The sequence below is a fragment of the Pogona vitticeps genome, chromosome 1 (genome assembly GCF_051106095.1).
Source record: "Pogona vitticeps strain Pit_001003342236 chromosome 1, PviZW2.1, whole genome shotgun sequence".
NCBI classification, from domain to species: Eukaryota; Metazoa; Chordata; class Lepidosauria; order Squamata; family Agamidae; genus Pogona; species Pogona vitticeps.
Window position 1 is genome coordinate 194,608,496 of NC_135783.1, and position 13,889 is coordinate 194,622,384.

At 43.8% G+C, this 13,889-nt stretch overlaps 1 protein-coding gene across 1 annotated transcript in view; it reads right to left on the reverse strand.

Annotated features, from left to right (window-relative positions):
* The window catches only part of ZNF804A (zinc finger protein 804A), a 292,804-nt gene that overhangs the window by 14,433 nt on the left and 264,482 nt on the right, over positions 1-13,889 (reverse strand). Inside the window, exon 3 of the mRNA XM_020810961.3 lies at positions 5,952-6,082. Within this exon, the coding sequence (XP_020666620.3) occupies positions 5,952-6,082 (131 nt within the window). The remainder of the gene's footprint in view (positions 1-5,951; positions 6,083-13,889) is intronic.

A 13,889-nucleotide genomic window follows, 5' to 3' on the forward strand; every position in this document is an offset into this window, starting at 1 on the left:
GAAACCAGAACAGACTTTTACCCAAGTGGGGGCCCAATTGGTGAGGCTGCTTGAGAAATGGCTATCTCAGGAGGGGACAGAGACCTACGAGCAGCTTAAAGACTTGATAGCACTGGAACAGTTCTATTCAGTCCTGCATGGGGAATTGAAATTCCAGGTGAGGGAAAGGAAACCAAAATCTGTGGCAGAAGCAGCCGAGATCGCAGATTTTATTTCCCAAATAAGAAAGCCCTTGGGTGAGGGGAAGTCTGTAGGTAAACCCAAAGAAACCTACAGCAAGTACTCTCAGGGACCAGGGAAAAACCAGCAAGGGGGAGGGGCCCATGGTGAAGGGAAGCCCTCAGACATGAAACCAAGACCTCAGATTTTGGAGGGAAAACCAAAACAAGATGAGAAAGACTCAAAATACACCAGAAAATGTTATTTCTGTCAGGGAAAGGGCCATCTAATCTCAGAGTGTGAGAAATTAAAGCAGCTAAAAGGAATGGTGCCTCAGGATTCTAGTGGAACCAAGCCAAAAGCTGTGTTCTGTGTCCAGAGAGAGCAAGGCTCATTGTCACTGAGGGAGCCTGTTGCCATGGCTGCTCAGTCTGGAACGGCTGCATCTGCTGATCAGGCTGAGGAAGGTGGTCCTCTTGTGGAGGTCAAGCGATGCTTGCTCGTGAGAACAGATTCTCAGTTGTTTGAGACAGCAGGGGTGGACGTAGGAATACTTGGCCGTCAGTATCGGGGGCTGCGGGACACTTGTTCTCAGGTGACCCTGTGCCATCCAGATATTATTCCTAGGGAATATATAATCCCGAATGAGAGCATGAAGGTGGCAGGGATTGAGGGGCAGGTGATCTCACTGCCAATCGCGGAGGTACCTGTGAACTTTCAAGGCTGGAGGGGAGTTTGGCGGCTAGCAATTTCATCGACTCTGCCAGCAGCCGTGCTCGTGGGAAATGACCTGGCTGAACATGTGAAACGGGTGCTAGTGATTACACGCTCACAAGCCACCACGGGGACAGTTCAGGGGGGTAATGATGAGCCAGAGACGGAAGCAGAGGGGAGTTCAGAAGCTGTGGTGGAAACCTTAACCACAGACAGCAGATTTGGACAGGAGCAAAAGGCAGACGCCACTCTCCAAAAGTGTTTTGAACAGGTGACTGACGCCCAGCTAACACCTGAAACCCCAGTGAGATTTCTGGAGAAAAAGGGGATTTTATATAGAGAAACCCTGAGGAATATCTCAAAAGGGGGAGATGGGATCAGAAGTCAGCTAGTGGTACCTGAAAAGTATCGCCCCATGATCTTACAAAGGGGGCACTCTGACATGTTTGCTGCACACTTAGGGGTGAACAAAACACAGCAGAGAATCACACAGAATTTCTACTGGCCTGACATAGGGAAGCAGATCAGGGAGTTCTGTAAACAGTGTGATGTGTGTCAAAGGCAGGGGAATAGCCGCGACAGGACCAAAGCAAAGTTGTGCCCTTTGCCTGTGATTGACACTCCGTTCAAATGCATAGGGGTGGATATTGTGGGACCTTTGCCCAAGGCCACAAAGAGGGGGAACAAGTTCATTCTCACAATTGTGGACCATGCCACAAGGTACCCTGAAGCCATACCCTTGACTAACATTGAAACTAACACAGTGGCAGATGCCTTGGTGGGGTATATGTCCAGGATGGGATTTGCCTCAGAAATAATCACAGATTTGGGCGCATCGTTCACATCAAAGCTCATGAAACGCTTATGGCAAATCTGTGGAATTAAGCACAAGGAAACCACTGCTTATCATCCTGAAAGTAATGGGTTAACTGAGAAGTTCAATGGGACTCTTATGCGCATGATTAGGGCTTACTTGGCAGAGAATCCAAACAATTGGGACCAGAAGCTGCAATCCCTTTTGTTTGCTTATCGATCAGTGCCACAAGCCAGTACCGGGTTCAGTCCATTTGAACTTTTATTTGGGAGAAGGGTGAAAGGGCCCCTTGATTTGATCAAACAAAATTGGGAGCAGATCACCCAGGATGACCCACAAGACGTTGTGACATACATAGACACCTTGATGAATGACCTAAAGAGAAATCTAGAGCTGGCAGCAGAAAACCTGCAAGCTCAGAAGGTCAGACAGAAAACATGGTATGACCACAAAGCTAGAGAGAGGCACTTTGACCCAGGGGAGGAAGTGCTTTGGCTTAGGCCCTGCAGAGAGAATAAACTGCAGCTCAAATGGGCAGGACCATATAGGGTCATTTCCAAGATGTCAGACCTGAACTACCTTATAGAGCAGGAGGAGAACCAAGCAAGGAGGGTGGTTCATGTGAATGCCCTAAAACCCTACTACAGAGGGGAACAGAGGGTTCTATTTGCGATAAAAGCAGCTGAGAGTGAGGAAGCTGAGTTACCCTTCTGGGAGGGTAGAGGGGAAGTAAAATACAACCCAGAGGAGGTAAAAATCAGTCCTGCACTCACCCAAGACCAGCAGCAAGAACTAAAAATGCTGCTTAGTAAATATCAACAGGTGTTTTCCAACAAGCCGGGGATAGTGAAGGGAGTGATGCATCGGATCCACACAGGGGATGCACCCCCGCAGGCAGTATCCCCATACCGAGTAACGGGACCCTATAGGGACAAGGTGCGGAAGGAGCTGGACGAGATGCTTAGGGAGAACATAATCGTCCCCTCTTCTAGTCCTTGGTCCTCTCCGATAGTCCTCGTGGACAAGCCTGATGGGAGCATTAGGTTTTGTGTCGATTACAGGAAATTAAACCGTGTAACCACTCCTGATGCCTACCCAATGCCCAGGCTAGACAACCTGATTGAAACCATAGGGGGTTGTCGGTTCATCTCATCATTGGACCTGGTAAAGGGATATTGGCAATTAAGAATTGATCCCAGGGATCAAGAAAAGACTGCCTTTTGCAGCCCTTTTGGTCTCTATGAGTTTCGAGTCCTGAGCTTTGGTCTCAGAAATGCACCAGCCACATTCCAAAGGCTGATGGACCAGACCTTGGCAGGGCTCAGTGACTTTACAGTGGCCTACATTGACGACATAGGGATCTTCAGTAATACCTGGGAAGATCACCTGATACACCTGGAGTTAGTGCTGCAGAGGTTAAGTGCAGCAGGGCTAACAGTAAAGGCCAGCAAGTGTCAGCTGGGTAGCCCAGAAATAAAATACTTGGGTCACATGGTAGGGGGAGGAGTGATAAAACCCCTAGAGGCCAAAATAGAAGCTGTTCGTGATTGGCCTAGACCCAACACCAAGAAAAAAGTCAAATCATTTCTTGGGTTGGTGGGCTACTACAGAAAGTTCATCCCGAGGTTTAGCGAGATTGCGGCTCCGCTGACCGATCTGACGAGGAAGACGGCTGATGACCGCATCCCGTGGACCAGCGACTGTGAGGCGGCGTTCCAGAGGTTGAAGGAGGCGCTAATCAACTATCCAGTGCTGCGGGCTCCAGACTTCGACCGGGAGTTCATCATCTACACCGATGCGTCTAACAGCGGGGTAGGAGCAGTTCTGTGCCAGGAGGATGAGAATGGTGACCAGCATCCAGTGTCCTACCTGAGTAGGAAACTTCAAAAAGGTGAGAGACATTTGGCAACCGTGGAGAAGGAGTGTTTGGCCATAGTCTACGCGATCCAGAAGGCCAAGCCTTACATCTGGGGAAGACATTTTGTTCTGTGCACTGACCATTCACCACTGCAATGGTTAAAGACAATGAAAACCCACAATAGCAAACTTATGAGGTGGGCTTTAAATCTGCAGGACTATGACTTTGAAGTGAAGGTGGTCAGAGGGTCAGTGAACTGTGTTGCTGACGCCTTGTCAAGAAGACCTGAAGAATGAAGACGGCGAAAGAAACATGGACTATGTATATATATTGATGACAAAAAGTTAAATGTACCTGGGTTTTTTGAATTTGGTTTGTATGAATAAAGGTAACTTGATGTAATGTATATGGTAAATGTTTAAATGCCTAATTGATATGGTTAACTTAGAATGTAAGTATAAGTAAGTATGATATGGTATGTATAACTGTTGTGGTGTGTTTTATCCAGGTTGTTTTTTGGGAAAAAGCACCTTAGCTTTCCCCCTACAAAACAACTTATAAAGAGGGGAGGTGTTACATACAGCACTGATGTTACCTGTCTGTCATGGGTTTGGAGGGAAAGTTCCATCCTATGGGGAGTGGAAGGCGGGACATCAGGAGGAGGGGCTGTACTGTATATATATGTGATGCGTGTGTGGAGAAGTAGAGAGACTCTGGGATGTGAAGAAGCAGCAGCTGGGAAGAAGAAGCTGGTGTGGGAGTCTGTGTGTCAGACAGGGTACTACTGTGTGTCAGAGTACCAACCTGATAGGTTCAGGTGTCTGTTGGTTAGCCAGAACCTGATAGGTTCAGGGTCTGTGCTTCAAGTTAAGGGTTCTGTGTGAACCAAACTGTGTGTATGTATGAGTGAAACTAAGCCACGTTACTATATCTTATTCACCTGATCATTTTATTTTCCCTGTGTGTTGTATTTAAATAAACCTTGTTCTTTTATTTGTTTAAAAATCCATCCCTGGTCTGTGTGACTTATTATAGGGAATGGTTGGTGGCAGCTTAGTTAACGTGTGGCAGATCCCAGTAGGTCTGGGTTTGTCACAGGTACATGTGCTCGTAATCTCAAGATTAGACCACTGTAATGCGCTCTACGTGGAACTACCTTTGTGGCTGATGTGGAAACTCCAAATGGTGCAAAATGTGGTGGCCAGACTCCTTAGTGGAGTGAGAAAATATCACCACATCTCCCCTACTCTGGCCGCATTGCATTGGCTGCCTATTCGGTTCCATGTTGACTTCAAAGTCTTAATGATTACATACAAAGCCCTAAACGGTTTAGGGCTTCGATACTTTGCGGAACGCTTACTCCCACCAAAATCTACCCGTATCACCCGATCCAGTCAGAAGGTGATGCTGAGGAGCCTGACGCCAAGGTTGGTCCGAAAGGGAAAAAAACAAGGAACTGGGCCTTCTCGGTGGTTGCTCTTCGCCTCTGGAATAATCTTCCTTCTGAGATCCATGCAGCCCCCTTGCTGGCCATTTTTAAAGCCAATTGAAAACCTGGCTGTTTAGGCAGGCCTTCCCTCCAGTTACTATCTGATTTATTTCTTCATATTCTTTCCATCTTGTAAAATTTGATTATTGATGTTTATAACATTGTTATTTTTATAATGTTTTATTATACATGTTGGAAGCCACCTAGAGTAGTCAACTGACTAGATGGGTGGGGTATAGATAGATAGATAGATAGAGAGATAGATAGATAGAGAGAGAGAGAGAGAGAGAGAGAGAGAGAGAGAGAGAGAGAGACAGACAGACAGACAGACAGATAGATAGATAGATAGACAGATAGATAGATAGATAGATAGATAGACAGACAGAGATAGATAGATAGATAGATAGATAGATAGATAGATAGATAGATAGATAGAGAGAGAGAGAGAGAGAGAGAGAGAGAGAGAGAGAGAGAGAGAGAGAGATAGACAGACAGACAGACAGACAGACAGACAGACAGACAGAGACAGACAGACAGACAGATAGATAGATAGATAGATAGATAGATAGATAGATAGATAGATAGATAGATAGATAGATAGATAGATAGATAGATAGATAGATAGATAGATACACAGAACATATTTTAACTAAAATTCTTGTCATTTTAACTCTACTGAAAAAACATCATTAAAATATTCATTTCTTCACAGAGCACCAAACCGATGCTCCACATCTCAAAACATATTTTTATTATTTTATTATTTATTTATTTTATTATTTATTTATTTATTTATTTATTTTATATTGCTCTTGTTCTGGTTCAAGGTCTTCATCCTTGTGGGGCCTCCTGCCAAAATGCTCCAGCTGAGATATCTTGCAACCCCCACCCTTGGGCCATCCCCACTTTCCACTCACCATGCAGCTTCTTTTCTGAGTTCGGCTAATTTGTGCAAGCGTTGAAGGGCTTTTTCTTGCTTCCTTTCATCCTTCCTTGATTTGGAGGCTACGTTTCGGGCAAACTCTCTCTGTTTCAGCTCCTTGAGTCTCTATTGGAAACAAATGGAAGCAAGGGGTTGGGGTGGGGGATGGGGTGGGAGAGAGAAATATTGAATGCAGAAGGGGGAAAAAAGGCAGGGGGAAATGTTTGCTGACAGAACATCCCAACATAACCTTTTAAGATACTGTTCTCATGAAAACATTTGATTTGTGTATTTACCCAAAATGGCGGGCGTACCTGACTTCACCTTATCATTGATCTGGGATTATTTTGTTTAATTCTCCCGGAAGTCTAACTGCTTTTTTTAAAAAGCTTACACATGCATTCTTCTTGCATAGTTCAAAAGCCTTACGGTAATTAAAGTGAGACCCTAAATTATTCTGGGGAGGGCAACGGGCCCATGCGCAGTATTGCTTGCAGTAGTTCCAAAAGCATGCTGTGTTCCATAACGGTGGCTTGTGATTTGGTGTCTTTGGTTAAAATGTTGGACGTGTGCTTGGGAAACCTGTGATCAAAGGAAGGACCAGTTGGCCATGAGCTTTACTACATGATTCGAAGCCAGTCACTCTTCCCACACCCAGACCTTCCTCACAGGGCTGTTCTCAAGCTAAAGAGAGTCATGCTGAGCTCACTGGAAGAAAATGGAGGTATAACTGCAACAAACAAACAAACAAACAAAAGAAATAAACAATAAAATACTTCCAGATTACTATAATTTGGGGCACAGGATAAGAGGAAGAATACAGGGTAAGAGGAAGAATACAGGGTGGCAATGGCTATCTGGGGTTGCTGCGATGAACTACTTGGCCTTCTCTCATTCTAAATGTATGCACTGCATTATTTTAATGTCTGCAGGCTAACAACTGTAGTGGTGCAGATTGTGCATGCTATTTATTTTAATCCCCCCATCTTGCAGACAGTGAATATGACAGCAGACAAATGAAGATATGATCTACACAAATGAAGATATAATAAAGATATCACCAAACTCTTGTATTAGTGCAGTCCTGAACCACACAGCCTTTTTTTAAATTCTTTCTAGATCTTAGTGATGGGAGATGTTAAACAGAGATGGGCACAGACCACAGTTTGGAGGTTTGTGCTGGTTCGTACACATAGCACTATAAGTACCGCACATTCCCTTCTCCCACCTCCCGGGCCAATGACCCGCTCACCAGCCAACACATGCTCCTCTCCTCCTCCTCTTCGGCTGTTCGACCAAGCCCTGGCAGGAGCACAGATCTGCCTGTCCTGCCTCCTTGTCTGAGTGGAGGCTCAGGCAAGGAGGCGAGGCAGAGAAGCCCTGCCTTAATTTAACCTGTCCTTCCCCAGTCCTCTACTGATGTAGGAATATTCTTCAGTGAATTGATGAAATATCAACAAAAAGTTACACCAAGAGTGAGAAGGCAACCCATGGGCCACATGCTGTGCCTCAGTTTCCCAGTATGCATTTCCATGCCCTAGACCTTCCCCTTCCCTACACCAGATTCCCAATTTCAAAAAAATCAGAATAGTGGACTACTCCTTTCAGGAATCGTAGCTACAAATTTTGTCTTATTTTTTGCCCCCACCCCTAAACTTGTTTTAAGCTGGAGGAGGGCTCTTCCGGATCTGTAAAAGATGTTCTCATCACCCCTATTTTTTTTTTTCAAAAGTCTTTAGGAGCCTAAATCAGGTTGCAGGGGAAATAATAAACACGGCTGCTAATTGTGGACTATGGGGACGTGATTGATTATTTTGAGCTAAAAGGGGTGTGTGGGGAACAGAGGTGGAGGAGGTCTATTGAGTGGATGAGGCCTTCAGATGTCCAGAGGGGTTGGAATAATCCTCACAGCTCTGGAATTTCACCAGACCTGAGTCATACGGGATTCTTGGATAAGTAAAATGGAAAGGTAACCACGTTTTTTAGTTGAATTTTCCCTGTTATGAGCTTTGTTCACAGGTGTGCCTCGTGAGCTGTGACAACAAGGTATTGACTGACATCCAATTACATCAACAGCATTCTCCTAATCCACCGGTACAATGTTAGAAATGAGCAATGAGCAAAGAGAACACTGAAAAAGTACAAAAATATCATGGCTTCAAAGGAGAACACAGAAGACCTCTTACTTAGGCACAGACAGACGATTAAGGTAATCAATGAAGAAATGTTCCCATCTCAGCCCTATCCAAACAATGCTGAAACATCCAAATCAACTTTACTTTCAATCATGAAAGATAAACACATTCTGTCAGTCTGGTGAAAAGGAACAGACAGAGCCATCAAGCTCTTACACCACTTTATTAAGAACAATCTGGAAAACAAATATTTACACCATAACTAACAACAGAAGCCTGATTCTTCTCCCGAGTTGCCTCAGAATCGCTGACATCTACATTTTGAAGGGGGTTTCATGGTGTCTCTACTTATGAGAACTAGACATGAATTCTATGGCAGAGACTGAGGTAAACAATGGAGAATCCAAATGAAGAGAAACAGCCATTTGTTATCTTAAGACTCAGACAGTACAAAAAGTTTGGAATTAAGATTCACTCCAGTTTTCCTCCCTAACCCAGACTCTTAGGTTTTAAAACTCAAGTTCTTGCTATCAGAAATAAGAAGAAATTTGCAATGTTTAGATCAATTCTTCAAATACAAGGAGAAACTAATTTCACTCATATCTGAACAAAACTAACTCCACTGGACACAGGTATTCCTGGGATGAACAGACAGAGGACTGTGTGGTGCTTGTGCGCACCATGTATGTGTTAAAGATGATGACCTTTTTTTTTGGGGGGGGGAGATGACAATCCCCATTTAGTACTGATTGGATGGAATTCACAAGGATTCAGACCCAGGGCTTTTGAAGTTCAGCATTCAAAGCCCAGGACTTGGATGGCTAAAATTCTTCTGTGTTCAAACGTTTAATTAAAGTGCTTTCCATCCCCACTGTGAAAGAACAATGTGGAAACTTCGGCAGTTTCTTATGAAAAAAATAAAGTAAAGCAATTTTTATTTCAGCTTCCAGCATTCTGTTCTCTTTCAGTGGCCACCCACCCCGGATCTTACAGGTTCCATTACTGTATGCCCTTCAAAACCCGCTACTCAGCTTTCCAGGTCCTTGGGGTTTTTTTTTATAGCAGCCAGCGAGCTCTGACTGTTCAGGATTTTTAGTTTTTCCTTCCCGTAAATTGGATCCTTTACGAAGCACATCTGCATGAACCTAATTTATTTATTCTTCAGTATTTCAGTCTGCTCTCTTTCTCCTTTTGAGTGATACAAGCTCTGTGCCATCTGTCTACTCACATGTTGTCACAAACCTTTTAGAGAGACCAAGAAAGAGTAAAGTGAAATATTAGACTCAGCGGTTCATGTGCATTACTTGTCATTTCAGCAGCTTTGTGTGGCTTTCGTGAGGGATTCTGGATGGGTGCAAATCAATGATTTTGGAGTTAAAATAATCATGACCTCTATTCTACGTATTCTCCAAGGAGAACTTGGAAAGCATCCTGCTGCTTGTTATAGGCCAGAGGAATGGAAAGTAAAGCATTTTGGAAAATGCTTTGGGATTTTTGACAGCTTCATTGTGAAGCAGAACACCAGGTCCTGAGGTCTCGTTTCATAAGATTTAGTTCTTTTCCGTCCCAAATTATGCAGTGATGATCGAGAGCACACTTCACACTTCACGTTTCTCTTTTCTTTTTTGATATTCCAGATGGCTGATTTTATATAAATATTGCATTCCCTAAGTATAGGGGCAGTAATTATGTATGTGTGTCTTTCTATGGAAGGAGCAAAAAACACAAAAAAACAAAAAATCCCCAACCCTTTGAATATTCATCCCATCCATCTGTATCTGCTGGTCTCAATAAATGAGAGTGTTATGCTGTGGTGTGTGTGCGTGTGTGTGTGTGCGCGTGCGCGGGCACGTGTTGGTGGTGTCACATCCTATCAAACTGATTCCAACTTACGGCATACCTAGGAACAAGTGACCTCCAAAATTAATGCAATGGTCCTATGACAGAATGGGACAGACCGAAGCAAGTCGACTTGGGCTAGATAAAAATTTTGATGACCTGGGGGATTTTTCTACCAAGCAGCTAAAGTAAAGTTCAATTTTAAGCAAGTCTTCTCAAGAATAATTTCAGTGCCATGAAGGAGTACCTATGAAGCAGGCCTGATAGGAAGTCAACAAGTTTAGGGTTTAGTGCTAACCTTACTCTTTTTCTTATATTTCCATCTAAGAAAGCTGTTCTGGGTCTACACCAGTTCCTGATGGCCTGGGATGAGGGCGAACAACCTGAAACTTATCTGCAGTTCTAAGATTATTAATATTATTAACCCAGAAAGGCAGAAGTGCTCCTGATCAGTCAAAAAGCAGATCAGGGAATAAGGATTCAGCCTGCAATGGACAGGGTTCCCTTCCCCCTGAAAAGTCAGGCCAGCAGGGAGGGTGTGCGCCTGGATTCAGCTGTGAACAGAGGTTTCAGCAGTGGCCAAGAGTGCATTTCCACAATTAAAGCTAGTTCAGCCATTTCTGTTCCATCAGATATCTGATCTGCTTATGGTGATGCAGGGCATACTTACATGCTGTATGGAGTACTGGATTGCACTCTTAAGTGGTGCTGCATTTGAACAATGTTCAAAAACTTCAGCTAGTTTAAAGTGATGCCGGTGAACTGCTGACCAGAACTGGCTACAGGGAGCACATAACTTCTCGGTTACAACAGCTTCACCGGCTGCCAGTCCATTTCCAGGCTCAACTGGTCATGGGTTAGGGACTGAAGGACTGCACCCCCTCATGTGAGTCTCCTCAGTTTTTAAAATATTAATTCCCAGAAACCGCACAGAGTCATTTGGTGAAGCAAGAAGAGAGGCCTTTTCTGTGGATGGCCCCTGGTCTTCTAATGCAGTGGTTCTCAAACTGGGGCCCCCAGATGTTCTTGGACTGCAATTCCCAGAAGCCTTCACCAGGAATTCTGGGAATTGCAGTCCAAGAACAACTGGAGGCCCAAGCACTGATCTAATGCCTTCCCTTAAGAATTCATGTTGGCCCTCTCCCTGTTGTCATTCTATTGTGAATCTAAGACTTTCCTTTTGAGGCAGGTTGTGAAGTGATAAGTGAGCTTTTAGGAATACATTTACTGAATTCAGGGATTTTTAAAAGGATTTTAAAGTGTTTTTAAAGATGGCTTTTGAAATTTTTAGATCTTTAATTGTTCCAGTTTTAATATTATATCTTACGGTATTTTTTAATTGAAATTACAGGTTATTTTAACTGTGAGCCAGCTTGAGTGCTCTACGGGAAGAAATGTGGCATATAAATAAAAGAAATGAATGTGTAAAGTAAAGCACTGACTTATCCTCCTTTCGAGTGTGTCAGAAGACAGCAGCTGGGAGGACCACTGGAAAGTGGCAAAAGACTATTGCACCTGACACTTGAGACTTCTCTTAGGCTTGGCACAATTTTCACATCAGCAAGAAACTTATGGGAATTTCTTGGATGGGCATGTAGCCCTCTGCAGGGTAGAGACACAACAATATGTGTTCTTATTGAACAGGTCTTACTTTACCTTCTCTCATCTCTGCACTCCAGAGCCTATGTGACATTCTTTAAAGTCCTTGAAGAATTATTTACACCTGCTCCAGAGTCAACAGAATATATTGAGCACATAACCCAGATGTTTGAATACATTAAGGTGTCTTGAAGTACACAGTATGGTTATTTCTGTAAATGTTAGCAGGTGGAACTTTCTGGTGCAGCCGACATCATGTCTCTGAGGGGGATCCTCTATAACAGAGACCCCCTAAGCACTCCTCTGGGGGCATGCCATATTATCAAATATTTAGAGGAGTCTGAAGTCCAATTGAGGTCTGTTTGTTAAGCACTGGATCGCTGGAGATGGTGGGTGTCGCGACTGCCACCTCCTCCTACGTCACCACAAGAGATGACAGGTCACGATCCTTCACACACACACACACAACTTCGCTGCCACCAACCACACATAAACCTGACACTTCAGACAGTATGGATTTCAAAATAAAAATGATGATTTATTGAATACAGAAATAAAAAGGAAATCACTGAGTAAATGAATCACTTGTCACACTATATTTTTCAGACCTTAACCCTGCACAGTTCTTTGTTACTTAACACTTAATTACTCAATTACCTAACCTATATCTAACCCTGTCTACAGATCTTCTTTCAAGCCCTCTCTCACTCTCCCACTCTCTAATTCACTCAACTAAAAAAACTCCCCCTTCTTTGCACTCCCCCCTTATATACAAAAACTCCACCCCTTTAAGACCCACCTCCTGCCCTGCCATAGGCCAGGAAACTCCAGCCTTAGCCAAGACAGGCAGGTGACGTCATGGCACTCGTCACAGTGGGCAAACAAGGAATTTGAGAACAAAGCAACAAAGAGGCCATTACCTTAAAAAACAAACAAACACAATTTGTCTGACATAAGCTTTACCTCAGATGCAGTAGGCTAAGTTCCATGACTGCTTATGCCAAACTGAACCTGTTAATCTTTAATCCACAAGGTTTCCTGTTGTTTTCTGTGGCAATGGGCTATAACGGCTGTTGGATGCTGGAGATGATGACTGGTAATGAAATGTTGCTTGGCTAAATCGCTTTGGATCAGGGCTGACGTTGGATATAGAATAGGTTATGAGCAATGGCTTTATAGGTTTTTTTTAATTGTAAGATTTCACATATATTTCCAGTCTACATAAGTGTGCTTCCCTGCTTGCCTTCTCAGTTCCATGTCAAACAACCAAGAACATTAACTTCAGGCTCCAGCTTAATGATTAATAATTTACCATATTTATTTTTGGTACAGAGTTGGAGCCTCTGCATGGAAGTGGTGGCGCTGCGGGTTAAACCGCAGAAGCCTCTGTGCTGCAAGGTCGGAAGACCAGCAGTCGTAAGATCGAATCCACGCGATGGAGTGAGCCCCTGTCGCTTGTCCCAGCTCCTGCCAACCTAGCAGTTCGAAAGCATGCAAAAATGTGAGTAGATAAACAGGTACCACCATGGTGGGAAGGTAATGGTGTTCCGTGTCTAGTCGCACTGGCCACGTGACCACGGAAACTGTCTTCAGCCAAACACTGGCTCTACGGCTTGGAAACGGGGATGAGCACTGCACCCTAGAGTCGGACATGGCTGGACAATTTATCAAGGGAAACTTTTACCTTTACCTGGAGCCTCTCCAGACTTGGCTGGGTAAAATAAGTGACCTGGCAAAGCAACAGCCAGGAGTGAACAACCTGAGAAAGGATCATCCAGTTCTTCTCCCATGGACATTTACTGGACAACCTTGTCAGCACGAGGTCAGGAGTGGGGAACCTTGAGTAGCTCAGATACTTTAAACTGGAACATCTATTTGCTTAATATTGTTCATGCTGGCTGAGGCTTCTGGGAACTGAGCCCCAAAACCTCTGTCAGGTCTAGAGTTCCCTACCTCCGCCCTCGATGGATTAATTGTATTGGACAAGTCCAAGAAATAAATAAGCCAATGAGCTTGTGGTGGTTGAGGGGCACTCATCTAGGAAGCTTCTTGTTTTGTTACTTGAACACCAAAACTGGGCACTTTGCACAACTGAAGAATCTGGAGTGGTTATTTTTCTGATATTTTTTCCTATAAGAAGAGACACTGGATGGAAGTTGCATACTGTCATACTAACAGTTATGCGCAGAAGAGTAATACCAGCAGTGTACAATGCATTTCCGATTCCCATATGAAAGAAGAAGAAAATGTGACCAAATCACCAGTAAGATCTATAAAATCAGTATTCTTATATTCAATCACCTTTCTTTCTTTCTTTCTTTCTTTCTTTCTTTCTTTCTTTCTTTCTTTCTTTCTTTCTT